Genomic DNA, 19711 nt, shown 5'->3' on the forward strand with positions numbered 1-19711 from the left:
CACTTAGTCTCACTGGACATGAATATTTTTTACTTTCATCGCTGCTCTCATACACTGCAGTACTCATGTACTCCAGTACCTGGGACCTGTCAGTTTCTCCTTGACATAGCCTGTTAGACCCTGCTTATAGCTGGGTATAACAGGCCACCATAGCTTGGTGTCATCAGATGTCCTCAGGATTCCATGGCAACTTTTCGCACCCATAATTATGATTACTCGGGCCAATAGTTTTAAAGCAGGTCTTTTAAGCCCTTTTGAAACACATAGATGCCACTGTCTTGATTGACAGCTGCATTTAAGGGGTTAATCGGCCACGATTGGCTCTAAAACCTGGATGGGGCAGAGGCCACAGGGTGTCAGCTGCCATATACAGCTGTCACCTGCGGGATTTTCATCCATTGGAGGGCGCTATGTTCTTATTTCTCACTGTCATTTTAAAACGGTGAGGAGGAATAAGGCCCTGTAATGACTGCAGTTTTAATACGTATCGGCGGACGTTAAGGGGTTAATAATTCATTGCAATATTTATGTATTGCAATTTTTTTTAGCTTTCTACTGACAAGCAGCCTCACAGGAGCAGTGACAGAATGAGATGGAGGAAGAGCCAGAGGGAAAAAATGCCCTAGCTACTGAAGGAGCTAGATTCCAAACAGAGATGAAGAACACATATTGGAATGCTTTAAAATGAATTATTGAGTATGCTTGCAATAACTAAGCATGCAATAACCAAGCAAATCAGATTGGCTATTGTTGGCAGGTAGGGGCAGAGAAGGGTGAGATGCTCTGCTGGTGATAGAGAAAGTCTTTACACTGCTATCCCTTAGAGGTGGGGTTGGGCAAGGGGAATCATGTTATTCTTATTCCCATCTTAGTTGAAGTGGAACCCTCAATTAGGACCCCAATAGGCACTGCACCAACAGGAAGTAGTTAAAACATAAAGCAAATCTGCCATCCGAACTGAGACCTGGACAGGATCATGTGCCTTAAATGCCACTGTCAAATATGTATAGCAGTGTTTATGGGGTTAAACAGCAGTGATCGGAGCAAGATTTACCTGCTGCTGTTTGCAGCAAATGCCGGCTGTGTAACACAGCTGTCATCTGCCAGGTATGGTGCAGGATCAGCTTCTGAGCCCACTGCATACACCTGCATCTGTACATGTACGTTACATGTTGGGAAGGGTATAATAAGTTATGTTCAGATGAAGAAATCATGATACACCTTTTGCTGCATAGTTTTTCAATAATTTTCAAAAATCATGACAAAAACTGAATTTTGTTTTCAAGAAAACCATTGCTAAAAATGTATAATAATCACATTGTGTGATCATACCCTTATGGTGAAAAAAAAACACTAGTTTTGGACAGTTTTATGCACTTCTCCTGCTTGCTTGATCCATTTAGGGCTTTGACTTAAAAAAACTGCAACAAATACTGGAATAACATTTTTTTCAAGAAAGGCTGGACTTTATAGGACTTTATAGGAGACCAAAGATGTTAATTACAGGGGCCTTCAGTGGGTCTCTGCATTCCTTAGTAATCCATCAGCTCTCCTGATTGTGTAGTGTGAGGTGCAACGGGCAACTTAATAGCCCACGTGTGATGCTAGTCACTACTCGTGAGGCAGAGAAGTCAGACGTTCCAGGGTCAGTACCAAAAGAGCACATAGAAAACCAAGGGGAAAGACAGAGGCGTAAGTCAGGGCATGGTCCGGGGTCACAATACCAGGAGATATCGTATCAAAGCAAAAGGACAAGATGAAGGGAAAGTCAGAACACGTTCCAAAAGGTCAGGCAGCGGAAGATCAGAACTCAGCACAACAGCAACAGTCAAATACTCACCAGGAAGCACAAACTACGTTTGGTAGGAATCAGAGTCAGACAGAGGAACGGTTACAGGATTTGGGAATGTTTAGCTTGCAAAAAAGAAGACTGAGAGGAGACTTAATAGCTGTCTACAAATATCTCAAGGGCTGTCACATTGTTGAAGGATCATCTTTATTCTCATTTGCACAAGAAAAGACTAGAAGCAATGGGATGAAACTGAATGGGAAGAGACACAGATTAGATATTAGAAAAAAACTTTTTGACAGTTAGGGTGATGAATGAGTGGAACAGGCTGCCACGAGAGGTGGTGAGTTCCCCTTCAATGGACGTCTTCAAACAGAGGCTGGACAGACATCTGTCTGAGATGATTTAGTGAATCCTGCTTTGAGCAGGGGGTTGGACCAGATGACCCAGGAGGTCCCCTCCAACTCTACCATTCTATGATTCTATGAGCTCAGTTAAGTAGCTGGGCAATCTCCAGAACAGAGAACACCTGGAGAAAGCCCAGCACCTCCCAGTCACAGATTGGATGGCTGAGCTGTTAATCAAAGTACCGACAGCTCAGCATACCCATCAAAAGATTGGATGGCCAAGCTGTCAATCAAAACATGACAACTCAGCATGACCCAGATTCCATAGGGCAGTAAAACAATCACTCACTGAGCAGAGGAATCGTGACACCATGTAAAAGCTGCTATCACGTTACTCACCTGTCTTGGCTCTAGCGCTGGCCCCTGATCCCTACTCTATCGCCACTGCCTTTTGCTGTGGTTCATGCTGTATTTTTCAACTTACCTGTCTAACTCCACTGACATGATCACCCAAGCCTTTTGAGGCTGACTCTGATATCCATGCATAATAGTATTAAGTTAGCTTCATATTCAGTTACCTTGTGCCTTAGAGTTTGTCTCACTAGTTGTCTCACTAGTTCTCTAAGCAAACTCCTGTTTCTTTCTACAAGCTTCATTTACTTCCTGGCTCAAATCTGAAACTAACCGTTAGTCTACTGAAAGCATAATGAACTCTTCTCTGAATTTGTCCATGCTACAAATATCGATGCATCACAGTGTATCTTCTCTACAAACATTTTATTTGTTCATCTATGATCCCAGCAGATATTCATTTGTTTTCTGATTGTCTGCTGCCAGTGGCTATCCATTTGTTTGTAAGCATAACAAATTCTTCCTTGGACTTTTTCACACTACAATGCTGCTGCAACTCCTGAACTAATTATATATCCTCAGTTCCTTTACGTGTCACTCCTGACTGTGTCTTTTGATGTTCCTTACTCCACTTGTCTTCCTGCTGTTGTGGTCCTTGTTGTTTCACATGCCACCCGGCAAGTCATGCCTGCTGTGCCATCGCTTTCGGTCTGTGTCGTTTACTCTGACCTACAACTTAGAGAATTTACCTTACCAGGTGACCTCATAACATATCAGCGATTGATAGTGATATCTAAGTGGCTTACCCGCAGCCTTTAACAGCAGTAATTGTTAGTGTCGCATAGCAAGTGTTTAATCAGCTCCTGATACACCTTCAGCTAACATATGATCTACATGCTTTGGACATGGTGCCACACTCCTTGGTGGGACCACTCTAAGGTATACCATTACATCTCTACCTACATTATGTTGTTATCATTATCTGGGGATTCTAATACTTTTCATGCTATGTGCTGAAACTGATTGTATCTTTGTACCTATTGCCACTAGGGATTATATATGCATAGTTCATATGTAGCATTGAATTACAGTGAACCTGTACTTACCATAGTATATATGCATATATTCTTACATGCTTCCCTATTTGCAAATGGTCCTGTGTGATTCGCACCTCAGCACTTTATTTAGAGATTGGACTACTTTCTTCTACTTTCATTGTCCTCATTTTACAAATTCCTGATCTATTTCTATCATTGGGGCTTCTTTTGTATATCTAGCAGATTCCATTGCATTTATCATACTTTATAATTTTTTTCATTGTTTTTAAACTGTGTGTGCACCTTCTCACCTATTGCCACCACATGCCCACTTGAGTTGTTAATAAAGGTATTTTACTTTTACCTTATACCTTTCATTATTTGATCATATTTTCCATGGTGAAGTAAAGTCCCTTCACAACATCCACGCAAGTGAAAAACACTCTTCAAGAAGTAGGTGTTTCAGTATCTAAGTGCACCATAAAGAGAAGACTTCATGAGAGCAAATACAGAGGATTCACCACAAGGTACAAAATATTAATCAGCCTTAAAAATAGAAAGTGGTGATTCACGGGTGCTGCCACAGAGTATGTTCTCAGGATCCTTATTCATTCATACAACGCGTTTTAAAGTCAGGTTGACTCCTTCATCAGGTAACCGCTCTTTTCCTGTTTGGTTTGAATAGGTTTCTTCCCAACAGCGTGTGGGTCAGCAGTCGGAGCAGTAGCCCTTCATTCTTACAAGTACGGAGTTGTGTCAGGCGAACTTATACAATCCTTTGCTTTGTGTCTTATATTGAGGGTAACACACTTAAAGTGCATTTTCTTTTTTTCTTTAAAAATAGAAAGGCCAGATTAGAATTTGCCAAAAAACATATAAAGAAGCCCAGTTCTGGAAAAGCATTCTTTAGACAGATGAAACTAAGATCAACCTGTACCAGAATGATGGAAGAAGAAAGAATGGAGAAGACTTGGAACTGCTAATAATCCAAAGCATACCATATCCTTTGTAAAACATGGTGGAGGCAGTGTGATAACATGGGCATGCATGGCTTCCAATGGCACTGGGTCACTAGTGTTTATTGATGATGCGACTGAAGACAGAAGCAGCCGGATGAATTCTGAAGTGTTCAGGGCGATACTTTCTGCTCAGATTCAACCAAATGCTGCAAGGTTAATTGGACTGCGCTTCACTGTACAGATGGACAATGACCCAAAACATACTGCGAAAGCAACCCAGGAGTTTTTTAAGGCAAAGAATATTCTGCAATGGCCAAGTCAATCACCAGTTCTCAACCCCATTGAGCATGCATTTCACATACTTAAGACAAAACTTAAGGCAGAAAGACCCACAAACAAGCAACAACTAAAGTCATTTACCAGTTTATGGTAAAGTTAATTTAAAATGATAAGGCTTTGTAGAACAATGGTTGCAATTCCTAAACGTTTCACAGGATATTTTTGCTAAACTCTTTTAATTAAACCTGAAAGTCTACACTCCAATTGAATATCAGTTGTTTCATTTCAAATAAAAAATAGTGGCATGCAGAGCCCAAATCATGAAGATTCGTCACTGTCCAAATATTTCTGGACCTAACATATGTTTTTATCCCCATTAGCTTGCTCTAAGTAAAATACAGCATTACTCACTCTCCGCTGCTTCAGCTTTTGCTGCTCCGTGTCTTTGTTGATAGACTGACTGCAGTGGGAGTGCCATGAATACAGTGTATGTGACTTCTGCTGCTAATCACAGGACTCAATGGTGATGCTGATGTAGACTGCACAAGACTGGTAATTGGCAACAGCGGTCATACATGCTGTAGTCTTGACATTACCAGAATGGAAGGAAAGAAATGAGGATTATATTCTATTTTTTTAGAGTGAGGCTAAGGGGATAAAAAAAATGACGCGTGACCTGTCAGATGACTAAACGACGTCACCGCAGGTCCTTTTAGACCACCACGAGCCATAAAACAGACGCAGTGGAGAAAACATAGGGGGCCATCGGAAGGTAAGTATAATCTTTATTTTTTATTTTTTACCATTTTTATACTTTTTTTTAACTATTACTACATTTGTAATTGGAGGTATTTGCTAATATTATTATTATAATTACACCTACTACATATTGGGATAGGATCTTGGAGATGGGAATACCCCTTTAACTTGGTCACACTATATAAATCCATGCCGGTTGCATGGATTTATATAGTGTGACCAAGTTGTCAAACACTTTTCCAAGTGATGCTAAAATTGCTTGGAAAAGCGCTTGATAACCCGCATGCAGAAATGCATGCAAAAACGCTAGACAAATGCTTCTACCTGGCAGGAAAAACTCATGTAAAATCCGCATTCGTTTTTCCTGCCAGGGAGATGCAGAAAAAATCAGCAGCATTTCATCATCGTGGGCACATAGCCTAAAAAGTAGAAAGGAGAAGCCGCTATTAGGACATAACCCCATTCTCCCAACCTGCAGCTGGCCCCAAGCAGAGAGGCCATGTGCCGTACATATCAACATCACCAATGAGGGCAGTGATTGGCTGCTGTGGTCAGATAAATGAAGTATAGCGCATTACTAATTACGTGGGAACTACCAGAGCGGCAGCGCTAGAACAGTGAGGAATTTGAAAGGTGATCTTAAGTTATTTTAAATGTTATCACATTGCCTGCTGTTAGACATAATTCATAAAATTCCGGAAATTGCAGCTATAGTAGCAATTAATTGTAAAGTAACTTCTCAGATTTTCTGAAAGCTGACATTAAGAAAAATGACATCCTCTGTTGAACATGTGGTTTTTAATACACCATTGTTTTACATCCTTATTAATAAAACAGCATGATATGCCATATCTTGGGAATTTTGCTAAGGGCAAGTAAAACTGAGAATCACATGAATCACACAAAACCTTCAATGAAGGAGTGTTACTGTGCTCTAAAAAAGTAATTCAAAGACTTTTAGAGGAGAGGCACAATTCATATGCAGATCACACTGTCAGGGCATTTGGAGCTGGTTTGGGCTAGTTCCTTACCAATAAAAATTTAGTGAAAAATGTCATAACTGTCTTGACTTATATTCAATTCATAAAAGATACAGGAAACTAATGAAAAAGTATATTGAAATGAGTGGGCATGTTATACAAAACTGCAATATCTGCATTTCTCAGTAGTAATTGATATAATTATAGCTTGTCACTCATATTCTTCTGTGACTCAAAAGGTTTTCCTAGATGTCACCCGATCTTTGGTCCCACTCACCTATACTCCATGTTCTGTGTGATTCAATATTTTTATTTTGCCTGCTGTAGATAGTGCCGATGTCCAGCCAATGATTCAGACTAATTTAGAGAACAGGCTAATGACCTCTCATCCTGGAGAACATGTCCCACTGGTATGGTTTCCTATTGGAATCAATGAACGTAGCACAGCAGTTTTCTCCTGGGTAGTCTAGGCGGTGATGATGCTTCTTACAGTTGGGTTATTTATTTATGTGTATGATATTATAGATAAAAATGTATGTATTTTTTTTTTAGTTTAACCCAACATTTCTTGGCACAAATGCTTTTTTATAATCTTTGACATTTATACAGGTTTTCTTAGTATTTGGAGTACCTCACTATGCTTTAATGACGGCATACATTTAAGTTTTGATATTCTCAAGTTTGTGCAAATTCTAACGATCCAAGCTCTTCCAACAAGATTTCACAATTTTCCATAGTGTATCATGCAATATTAGTGAAATTTTAGATTTCTAACTCCTCAAAAATGTATCATGGAGTTGATGTCAATTGTCAGTAGAGGGCAGTCAATGGTGGTCAGAACGGCTTTCTCTTCTTTGATCTTCCAGTAGTTGGGTCAAAATCATGTCCCATGATAATATGTAGGTTGATCTTGTTATTTAAGCCTAGAAGTTTATGCAGATGTCTATTGATCTTGGTCCCATCACAGACCGCAATGCACTGACTGGCCAAGGGTCAGCGTGACAGCTTCATGCATTTCTATGAGGCGATCTGAGATCCGCAGCCAGTCTTTGCACCTCGATCTGTGGTGAAACCAAAATCCATGGACGTCTGCAAGAGCTCTTATAATGGAGCGTATGAGAACATCTAAGGCTGAGCACTCTTCTGATATCTTTTAACCAGTTACACTTATTAGAGTTCACCATTTTTAATTGAATTGAACTTTGTTTTACCAGGAAAGTCATTTCAAATTGAGAATATCTTTATTCCATTGGATCCTTTAAGGTCATTAGTTTATTCCGATGCCTGTTATTCAATTTCAGTAAAATATTCAAGAAAGTATTAGAGAAAACACACATTTATTTCAATAAAAGTTTTACATGTTTGATTTTTCAATTTTATTTATATTGAGATTTCCAAAAACATTGTTGCAAATAAAAAATATTGAAAACACTATAATATAGCTGAGTATAGTTTTAACATTTTCTTTAATACAGTAGCTATCTTCTCCCACAATCGCCTACAGCACATCAGTCATTTATACATTGGATTATACAAACTAGATGATGCATAAATATGCATATATAGCCTCCAAGGATATATATTTAAAGCATAACACTCTTACATTTTAGTTTATATAAGTGAATATACTAGTTATTATATTAAATTAGTGTTTCACAGTGTTAGGGACTGTTACCAGCCTTCCCAAAAATCTCAAGCCTTTTTTGCTGGTAAGAATGTATGTAAACATGTTTACACGCAGCAGAATTTTATTTTTTTCATGCACCACTCGTTCCGTACTTGTGGTATGGTCTACCTCTAGTAGTAGTAGTAGTATGCCGCTATCTGTAGACAATGCTTTAAAGCAAGCCACCTCCATCCTGTAATCTGAACTGCAGCTGGTATCTCATCTGTACTGATGCTATCATATCATATGACCACACAAAAAAGAAATGCAGAGCAGTGACTTTAATTTTACATATGATTGAAGAAAATGTTATCTCATGGTGAAGGCTTATTCTAACAAAAATGTGATGTTGTCCAAAGTTGACAGCTATTTTTGCTTCTTATGAGTTCTCTGACTTCTGGGACAAACTCAGAATCAATCTGTATGGGGATTTTATCAGAAAAGATCCACACCAATATTACATTTGAAGATTCAAAAGAACTGTGAATTTTTTCATTTTTCTGCAGTTGGGCAAAAATGACATAACTTTCTGTAAAACAGGACTGCTACTGGTGGGATTGAGAAGACAAACTTAACCAACTCCCAATTATTTCTATGAAATATTACTATGCATGCTCTAGTGTCAGATTAATGATACAAAAATATACGTATTTGAAGCAGATCTATTACCAGATTTCACAATTAAAACTGCATACATTATAAAATAAAGCTCTTAAAGAGGACCTGTCACTTGCTCAAAAAATTAGATTTAAAAGCCTTGTAAATATCCATTAGATTCCTTGATTGTGATGTTTTTTTTCCATTTTGTGCTGCGTCGCTCCATTGCAGAGATGTTTACATATATTACTTTGGAGAGCAATAGGTGAAAACTCTGCTGAAGTTCAACTGTGCGAGTCTTTTATGGGGGTGTGCGCCTTCACCCCTTCCCTTCCAGATGCTGCCAATCATAGCTCAGCAGCATCTGAGATTGCTAGACTGCAAGATCAACTACCGAGCTGCGATTGGCAGTGTCTTGGAGGGAGAACTGACAGCTCACACCCCAAGAAAGACTAAAGAAACACCCAATTGAACTGCAAACTAGGATTTCATATATTGTGCTCCAAAGGCAAAAAATGTTAATACCCGTGCAATGGAGAGTCTCAGTGCAAAACCAAAAAATGTAGCAGAATTTGGAGCTCATGTATTTAATTTACTTTTTTTTTAGCAAGTTTGTCACTTTTTAAAGAGAACCTTTCACTACATTTTCATGTTGAACTGGACACACAATGTGATAGTGGCTGCGGAGTGGAATTAACTGTTTTTGTTTCAATTTCACCTCTGTTGCAGAGATATTAGCAATCAAAATATTTGGCAACTAAAGAGTTAACTTTTTTAAGCCCAAGTAGATGTTACCAGATAGTTTTAACTGGGGGGGAGGGGGGTCTAATTCTTCTCCCTGTATGAGTTGCCCAGTCATAATCAGGCAGCAACACAGCAGAAAAAGAATACCCCCCACAATAGTTTAGTATTTTCCATGTGTAGGATGTAGTGAGACAGTTCTAATCTCCTGCATGATTAGGAAGTACTGGGAGATTAAAACACAGGTGACTCACACATTTCAGATAAGGTCTCTGTTGGGGGAGGGGCAGCATAACCTAGTTTACATGTGTCACATTACAAACCCTTCTATATGCTCTCCTCCTCATATAGCACTGTCAGCACTAATGTACTGTTCTGTTCCCCACACTGCCTGTCTGGATATGAGTCATACTTTTGCACAACAGGCACAAGTGTGATTACTGACACAGCTCCAGACAGGCAGTGTGGGGTGAGAGGCAGTGTGGGGTGAGAGGAGGAGAGCTGATAAAATGATTTGTAATGTGACACAGCTAAATTCAGCTGTGCTACCCCTCCCCCTACAGAGACCTTATCTGGAAGGTGTGATTTATCATCTATGCTTTAATCTCCCAACAGTTTCTTATTATGCTAATTATGCAGGAGGTTTGACCTGGAGATCAGAGCTGTATCCTTACATCTCATACACTGAGAAACCTAAGTTATTGTTGAGGCATGTACTTATGATTGGACAGCTTGTACAAGGAGAAGTACACACCCCCAGTTAAAACTATCTGATAGCACACACTTGGACTTAAAAATACTTAACTCATTTGGTGCCAAATACTGTGCTAATATATTTACAACGGAGAGACAAAATAAAAAAAAGCAATTTATTCCGCTCTGCAGCCACTATTATATGGTGAGTCCAGTTCAACATGAAAAATTTGGTGAAAGGTCCTCTTTAAACCCGATTAGGCTTATGTAGTTTGAAAACTCATTTTAGAATGCCTGTATAATCCCTTTCAAAGGTTAGAACTCTGTACACCCAGTCTTATTCAAAGCTCCTAGGAATACCTGCATCCTGGTGTAGCAGAAATCTCATACTGCTCAGTAGAACTTGCAGCTGTCAGTCAGGCTGGATGTCCAAAGATTGAATACACTTTAACTCATGAGTGTAGCATCGGCGTCTCTGCCCTCTGCCAGGCAGAGACGCCGTCCCCCTTACCGCCGCGGTTCTGCTCCCGCGTCTTCTGGCCTCCCTGCAGCTGCTGCTGGTGCACGCAGCTTCCCTGGCTCTGTGCTTAGGGCGCGTGCTCCCTCCCTCCTAAAGGGACCGCGCGCGCCGTTCTAAAAAGTCCCTGGCCAATGGCCGGAGGACTTTCCCTATAAAAGGCACCTCCTCCAATATGGAGGTGCCTGTGCAAGGTTGTTGCTTTGTGTTACTTACTTTGCTTCATCCCTCAGGTCCTCTGCAAGTCAGTCCTGTCCGCCAGCCTGTTCTACAGTCCAGTCCGCCAGTCTGACTACTATCCAGCCCGATAGTCTGTCTACAGTCCAGTCCGCCAGTCTGTCTATGGGCTCTGCCCACTCGCTTACCTGGAAGCACCTGCCTGTTACCTGCTGTGCCCACCAGCCTGCTTTACCTGGAAGCACCTGCCTGTTACCTGCCGTGCCTGCCAGCCTGTTACCTGGAAGCACCTGCCTGTTTCCTGCCGTGCCCGCCTGCCTGCTTACCTGAAAGCACCTGCCAGCTATCTGTTGTGCCCGCCTGCCCGCTTACCTGGAAGCACCTGCCAGCTACCTGTTGTGCCCGCCAGCTTGCCTACCCGGAACACTCGCCTGACTATTAGTCTAATCAGCCTGCTTGTCTACCCGGACCACCCGTCAGCCTGCCTGCCGAGCTCATCCGCTGTAACGGTCAGTTCCTGCCTTCTGACCCGTGGGAGTCACCTGCTCTCAAACAAGGTCGGTCCAAGAGTGGCACCTGGTCTCTCTGCTCGGTTCCTCCCTGGTTCACGTAGTCGACTGAGCCGCCGTATGACCTTGGTCGGGCCAAGTAGATACTTAGTCACGCCCCTCTGGCCCCTCCTTGCACCGCAGCACAGAGGTTCCACCACCCGGATCCGTAACAGTGAGCTCTTTTACTATTTAGGCGAACCCATAAAAATTTGTTTTAATATCAGGATTATACAGCTATTCTGACATAAATTCTCAATATAAGTACACCAGTCTCATCAGGACTAAGAGCTATACAGTATGTATTGTGAGATTTGGTGACAGATCCACATTAACAAATGTTTGCAGATAGTACAGTGAAACAATTTATTTTAAGATCTGGGGCAAGAAAACTCATTACGATCAAGTCTTAAATTAATCATTGTAAACTAGAAGCGTTTATTCAAATAATGATAAAAATATATAAAAGACACAATTTGGTAAGTAGTAGCAGCTGCCTCTGCTGGGGAGACCATACGGGTAAAGACTTAATCACACACAGGCACATATTAGTCTAGGTAAATCTCTGAAGTTATCATAAAGTAACAGTGCGGTTTATTCTTGATGCGTTTTGAAGTTCTCAGGTCTCTTTTTCAAAACAACTACAAAGATTCTTTGTGGTTCTCCTGAAGAAGAAGTCTGAGAACTTCAAAGCTCGTGGAGAATAAACCACACTGTTAACTTCTACACCGCATATTGGAATTATTTGCGGACACATCACCAGCAGCACAGGTTGTCCACATCTTCAATTACCTGAATAAGACATTGGACCTAACAACCTGTGGAGCTGCAGCAGCTGGAAAAACATCTATCTTGATACCTTACTAGTGTTATGTCTCACACAACCACACTAGGTGAGCAGTACCACTTTATTTATACATTTCTAGCTTGTCACCACAGATTTTTCAAGTTATCAAAAGAATTTTTATTCTAAATATTAAAATATCTATGCATTAATTAATCAGAAGCTAAAGGGTTAACAAAAGGTTACCTTTAGGTTTAATAGGAGCCATTTTTTGCATTGCAGTTGTATATGCACTCTTCTAATTTCTTCATTTTTCACATATTTTTTTATTTTTTTACAAAATTAAATCATATATTTTTGGGTCTATAAATGGTATTGAGGCATCAATGCTTTGTACGAATATCTTGTCAATGCTAGTAGAGCAAATCTCTATTTGGTCTAAAATATAGTTGCTATATTCCAATATGTTAGCACAAAATAGACATATTGGTATTTCCAGTTAATTTTCCTTTCTAACATTTGAATGTATGGACGCCTCTCTATTGCTTTTTTGTTTATTTTGCACAATAGTTTGAGTCTGCTTTACCTGTAAGCATCTTGATTATTTGTTAGTAGCTGGTGAGTACAAAAAAACCCATTAAATAATAAAAAGAAAAAAAAGTGAAAAGTATCTTTGTGTTGACAATTTTTGTTGCCTTTTTAAACATCTGTTGACTTTTTGTCCAAAATTCTCCCTCGCAGCTCATCTCTTTCCTGTTTTTGTGCTTCCTGTCGCTCATTGGGCTTGGCACTAGCCACTCCATTTTGACCAGGTCCTCTGAAAACAGAGTCATATTGAATTGCCATTACATACAATTTAAAATACTCAAAGCAGCATTCAAAGATTAGGCATTCTAGAAATGTCTGATAGATGGGCTCAATCTTTGGGACCTTTCCTTTTGTTGGAACAAGAATCTTATCAGCTCTTGAATAATAGAGTAGCAAAAGAGAAGAAACTGAATTGTTTGAAAGCAACAGAAATAGCTAATCCAGCTCATATCCTATGTCATGAATTTAGTACTTTTCTTTATAAAAGAAGTGAGAGCATCATCAAAACCACATTTCTATACTTTACATGCTCTACACATATAGACTAAACCACTCAACTATTGGACGGTGGTGGGTGTTGACCCACTACGCCACAGGCTGGGCTTACCCTGAAGGGGCATGACTAAGTGGCTACCTGGTCTTCACTAGAGCATCTGATGGTGAGGTTAGGCTTGGGCCATAAGGTTAGCCACTCAAGGGCAGTGCCCAGACCTATAGCAGGGATACGAGGTACAGAGGGCACAAGCAGAGATGTCGTCAGACAGTCCAAGGTCAAGGCAGGCAGCACAGGCTTAAATACGTAGCGGGGGCCAGGAGCAGAGTTATCAGGCAAGATGAGGAGACAAGCCAGGTTGCTAATGGGAGAGATAAACAATAAAATACCTTGACTGGGTACTAGATGCGAACTGCAAACTGGAAACAAAGCTTAGGTAAGGAGTGGCGGGAGGAGCTGGCTAATATATCCCCTGCTGGCAGGGGATAGGTGAGAGAAGCTAAACTCTGCAGGACACAGCACGGATAAATTCCTGCAGAGACTGGCCACACCTTCCCATACCAAGGTGGAGGCAGCAGGAAGAGGCAGGAGTGCTGGGAGTGTTGCAAGAGGCAACTCAGCGAGATGGCCTGTCACGTGCAGAAGCAGAGCGGTGATGTCACGCTGTCTCTGTATACTGGAGGTAGGAGTCCTAAGCTGACCCTAAGCTGGGGCCCTGACTAATCCCTCAACCTGGAGGTACTGTTAAAGGTACAGAGGTCCAGGCCGCCAGCGTAACCCCTACCTCCTGAAGATCCCTGCACCTCAGTAATCTAGTCCTGAGAAGGACCCCGATCACAACCAAAGGGAACAAGAAATAATATGCCCAAACACAGTATTTAGACGAACGAGACAGTACAAGGGAAAAACCAAAACCACCTTGCATACAAACAACTTCTCAACTACAACAGAGGGAACACGAACGGGAAAGGAGATAAATGATAAAGCGAGGAAAGGGAAAAAACACTTCCAAATACACTTATCTCAGCAACTCCAAACACCACGATCCGCTCTGTCAGTCTGAATGAAATGCTTTCACCGACACCTCCCAAACAGACCAGCAGGTATATGAAGGAGTCTAACTACAGAAGTATTGATTGCAGCTGGGCGAGGCTGGACCTCATCTAGCCCAGAGAGAGAGAGAGAATTAACTCCCTCACTGCCGAGAAACACAAAGCACCAACAAGTCAGCTGCGAGAAGTCAGGCTGTGTACTCGTGACGATCTTCGTGGCAACACACCCGTGACAGTACCCCCCCTTCTACGAGGGGCCTCCGGACCCTCAGGGCCAGGTTTATCCGGGTGAGTCGTGTGGAAGGCCCGAACTAATCGGTCAGCGTTAATATCCGACGCAGGAACCCACATCCTCTCCTCAGGACCATACCCCTTCCAATGAACCAGGTACTGAAGGGACCGGCGATTAAAGCGTGAATCAATGACCCTCGATACCTGGAACTCCAAGTTACCATTGACAACCACTGGAGGGGGAGGTAAAAGTGACGGTACCACCGGCGCCACATACCTCTTAAGTAATGATCTGTGAAACACGTTGTGAATTTTAAACGTAGGGGGGAGGTCAAGACGGAATGCCACCGGATTAATAATAGAACTGATTCTGTACGGCCCGATGAACCTGGGACCCAGTTTCCAGGAGGGAACCTTAAGTTTTATATTCCTGGTAGACAACCATACCCGATCGTTCACACTTAGGTCCGGACCAGACACTCTCCTCCTATCAGCCATACGTTTGTATCGGTTCCCCATAGTATTCAGACTCTTCAGCACCCCTCTCCATACTGAAGCGAGTGATGAGGAAAATCGTTCCTCCTCAGGAACCCCCGAAGAGCCCCCCCCACTGAAAGTACAAAACTGGGGGTGAAAACCATATGCCCCAAAAAACGGGGACTTACCAGTGGACTCGCTCCGCCTATTATTAAGAGCAAACTCTGCCAGAGGTAAGAAAGAAGCCCAGTCCTCCTGGTTCTCTGACACAAAACACCGGAGATATGTCTCCAAGCTCTGGTTCATACGTTCCGTCTGACCATTGGTCTGAGGATGAAAAGCCGATGAGAATGACAACTGCATCCCCCGCCGTGCACAAAACGCCTTCCAGAACTTAGACACAAACTGAGACCCCCGATCAGACACCACCTCGGAGGGTACCCCGTGAAGCCTCACAATCTCCCCAATGAACACCTGCGCAAGAGTTTTAGCATTAGGGAGAGCCGGAAGAGCGATAAAATGTGCCATCTTGCTGAACCTGTCCACTACAACGAGTATGACCGTTTTACCCGAAGACGGAGGGAGGTCCGTAATAAAGTCCATAGACAGATGAGTCCAAGGACGCCCTGGGATCTTCAAAGGTAAGAGGGCCCCAGACGGACGGGTATGTGAGGTCTTAGAGCGCGCACAAACCCCACAGGACGCGACAAAAGTTACCACCTCCTTATGTAAGTTAGGCCACCAAAACCGACGCGAGAGGAGATCCACAGTTGCTTTACTCCCCGGGTGTCCTGCAAAAACTGAGTTATGGTGTGCCTCGATCACCTTCTGTCGCAACTGATCTGGAACAAACAGTCTCCCTGGAGGTCCAACAGGGGCGTCCCCCTGAGCCTCCAATACCTCCTCCTCCAGCTCAGAGCATACTGCCGAGACCACCACCCCCTCCTGAAGGATAGGAATCGGGTCGTCCGTATTCCCGGCCCCAGGGAAACTACGAGATAAGGCATCCGCCTTTACATTTTTTGACCCAGGACGATATGTAACGACAAAATTAAACCTGGTAAAAAACAATGACCACCTAGCTTGTCTGGGATTCAGACGTTTCGCGGACTCCAGATATAGCAGGTTCTTGTGATCGGTGATGACGGTGACCGGATGAACTGCCCCCTCCAAAAAATGGCGCCACTCCTCAAAAGCTAACTTAATGGCCAAGAGTTCCCTATTGCCGACATCGTAATTCCTCTCAGCGGACGACAATTTTTTAGAGAAAAAGGCGCACGGATGCCACTTACCAGGGGACGAACCCTGTGACAATACTGCTCCCACCCCTACCTCGGAAGCGTCTACCTCTACAATGAATGGCTGAGACGCATCAGGTTGAATGAGTATGGGCGCCGAGGCAAAACATTTTTTCAAAGAGGAAAATGCTTGACAAGCCTTGTCAGACCACCTAGAAAAATCCGTCCCCTTTTTAGTCATGTCAGTGAGAGGCTTAACCATGGACGAGAAATTACGAATGAACTTTCGGTAATAATTAGCAAACCCCAGGAAACGTTGTAGTGCCTTAAGATTCTCTGGCCGATCCCACTCAAGAACTGCCCGCACTTTCCCAGGGTCCATACGAAAACCGGACGCTGAAACCAGGAAGCCTAAAAACTGGAGCTCCTGTACGGCGAACACACACTTTTCCCACTTGGCATACAGTTTATTATCCCGCAAAATCTGTAACACCTGCCTAACGTGCTCCTGATGAGACACCAGATCCGGCGAGTAAATTAGGATATCATCCAGATATATGACAACAAACTGTCCCACCAAGCGGCGAAAAATGTCATTAACAAAGTGTTGGAACACCGCCGGGGCATTAGTCAGACCGAATGGCATGACAAGGTTCTCATAATGCCCCTCCGGAGTGTTAAACGCCGTCTTCCACTCATCCCCCTCCTTCATCCTAATCAGATTGTACGCCCCCCTGAGATCCAACTTAGAGAACCATTTGGCGCCCACGATCTGATTAAAGAGATCGGGAATAAGTGGGAGCGGATACGGATCTCGGACCGTAATCCGATTAAGTTCACGGAAATCCAGGCAAGGGCGTAGGCCTCCATCTTTCTTCTTAACAAAGAAGAACCCCGCAGCCACCGGTGAAGATGAAGGTCTAATATGCCCCTTAGCCAGACTTTCTGAGATATAATCCTTCATGGCCTGCCTCTCAGGACCAGAAAGGTTATACAACCTAGCTTTAGGTAACTTGGCCTCAGGGAGCAGTTTTACAGAACAGTCATACACGCGATGAGGAGGTAGTTCCTGACACCCATTCTCCGAGAATACATCCTCAAAGTCCGCCAGAAATGGAGGTAAAACCCAAGGAGTAACCGCACCAATGACCGTGTTCATGCAGTTTTTATTACAGAATTTACTCCATTGGCTTATCTCCCTGGTTTGCCAATTAATAACCAGGTTATGCTTAGCTAACCAAGGAAGGCCCAACACAATAGGAGTGGGAAGACCCTCCAACACGTAGCAAGACAACAGTTCTTTATGTATTGCCCCCACTTGAAGTTTTACGTCATGCACAGCTTGCAAAAAACTTCCCTGCCCGAGAGGCCTGGCATCGATCGAGAATATGGGAATGGGTTTAGCCAACTCACTCAACCGCATACCTTGAACCCGGGCAAACCGAGCATCAACCAGATTAGCCCCGGCCCCACTATCCAGAAGAACAGATATCCTCTCAGTTCTCGTACCCACCACCACCTCCGCCGGTACGAGAAACTGAGACGAACCTAGGGACGAAATACCTACTCCCAGATTGCCGTCCACCACACAACCTGGGATCAACAGTTTTCCGACGACTCTTCACTCTGCAAGGGATGGGATGGACACCCCCCAATAAAATGTCCCTTTCTCCCGCAGAAGAAACACCTTCCTGCCTTATGGCGCACCACCGGTCCCCTCCCCCGAAATGATGTCCCTCCTAATTGCATAGGCTCCTCAGGACTGACAAGGGGAACCACCATATGAGGGGACCTTGTAGGAGGTGGAGTCATCACAGGGGGTAGAGTTATCCCGCACCTCTCCCGAAGCCGTCTGTCCACGCGAATAGCAAGGGCCATAGCGGCTTCCAGAGACACGGGAGAGTCATACTGTGCCAACACATCCTGCAATTTGTCGGATAAACCATGACAAAACTGGCTCCTAAGAGCCGGGTCATTCCACTGGGTGTCCGTGGCCCACCTACGGAACTCCGAACAGAATTCCTCCGCCGGACGATCTCCCTGCTGGATCCTACGTAACTTAGACTCAGCAAGGGAGATCCGATCTGGGTCATCATATACGAGTCCCAGGGCAGCGAAAAACCTATCCACTGACTGGAGAGCCGGGGAACCCGGGGGAAGAGAGAACGCCCAAGATTGTGGGTCCCCTTGTAGGAGCGAGATGACAATTCCCACCCTTTGTTCTTCACTCCCCGATGACCGAGGCCGCAGCCGAAAGTACAATTTACATGCCTCCCGGAAAACAAAAAACTTGTCCCGCCCCCCAGTGAACCTATCAGGGAGAGCTACTTTAGGTTCTGGTCCGGCTTGCTCCTGAGGATGCCAAACCTTGGACCTAACGTCCGCCAGCTCCATGGACAAACTCTGCAATTGCCGAGCTAGACCGGCTACTGGATCCATGGTAGCTGGAGAAAAACTAAGCGGGTCGGTGAAAATGTCACGCTGTCTCTGTATACTGGAGGTAGGAGGCCTAAGCTGACCCTAAGCTGGGGCCCTGACTAATCCCTCAACCTGGAGGTACTGTTAAAGGTACAGAGGTCCAGGCCGCCAGCGTAACCCCTACCTCCTGAAGATCCCTGCACCTCAGTAATCTAGTCCTGAGAAGGACCCCGATCACAACCAAAGGGAACAAGAAATAATATGCCCAAACACAGTATTTAGACGAACGAGACCGTACAAGGGAAAAACCAAAACCACCTTGCATACAAACAACTTCTCAACTACAACAGAGGGAACACGAACGGGAAAGGAGATAAATGATAAAGCGAGGAAAGGGAAAAAACACTTCCAAATACACTTATCTCAGCAACTCCAAACACCACGATCCGCTCTGTCAGTCTGAATGAAATGCTTTCACCGACACCTCCCAAACAGACCAGCAGGTATATGAAGGAGTCTAACTACAGAAGTATTGATTGCAGCTGGGCGAGGCTTGACCTCATCTAGCCCAGAGAGAGAGAGAGAATTAACTCCCTCACTGCCGAGAAACACAAAGCACCAACAAGTCAGCTGCGAGAAGTCAGGCTGTGTACTCGTGACGATCTTCGTGGCAACACACCCGTGACAGGTGACCACAGTGAGTAGGATGGTGCTGAGATGGCGTGCAAGTTACCGGCGTGACAAACTATATATAAATATATATATACAGAATATATGTATACTCCTCAAAATTGTAATACCAAAAGGGAAAAGTCATGGAACTACGGAAATCACAAAATCGATAGACATGTTGATGATATGCAAATGATGAAAACATGGTAACAAAATTTTCAAAATATCCCGACTTATTCAGTCTCAAGTGTGAGCGCCACACGCAGAAAAACATGCTCTTACATGCTATCAATGAGGTTATTAATGGTTGTCTAAGGA

The 19711-nt window shown here is 43.3% G+C and overlaps 1 protein-coding gene across 1 annotated transcript in view; it reads right to left on the reverse strand.

The window, feature by feature from the left end:
- The window catches only part of TYRP1 (tyrosinase related protein 1), an 82762-nt gene extending 77477 nt beyond the window's left edge, over window positions 1–5285 (reverse strand). Inside the window, exon 1 of the mRNA XM_073668254.1 lies at window positions 5174–5285. Coding sequence (XP_073524355.1) covers window positions 5174–5240 — 67 coding nt within the window. The 5' untranslated portion in view covers window positions 5241–5285. The remainder of the gene's footprint in view (window positions 1–5173) is intronic.
- Window positions 5286–19711: the final 14426 nt, after the last annotated feature.

The sequence above is a fragment of the Phyllobates terribilis genome, unplaced genomic scaffold, assembly GCF_046119375.1.
Source record: "Phyllobates terribilis strain yellow unplaced genomic scaffold, ASM4611937v1 Scaffold_1__5_contigs__length_1240528914, whole genome shotgun sequence".
Lineage (NCBI taxonomy): Eukaryota > Metazoa > Chordata > Amphibia > Anura > Dendrobatidae > Phyllobates > Phyllobates terribilis.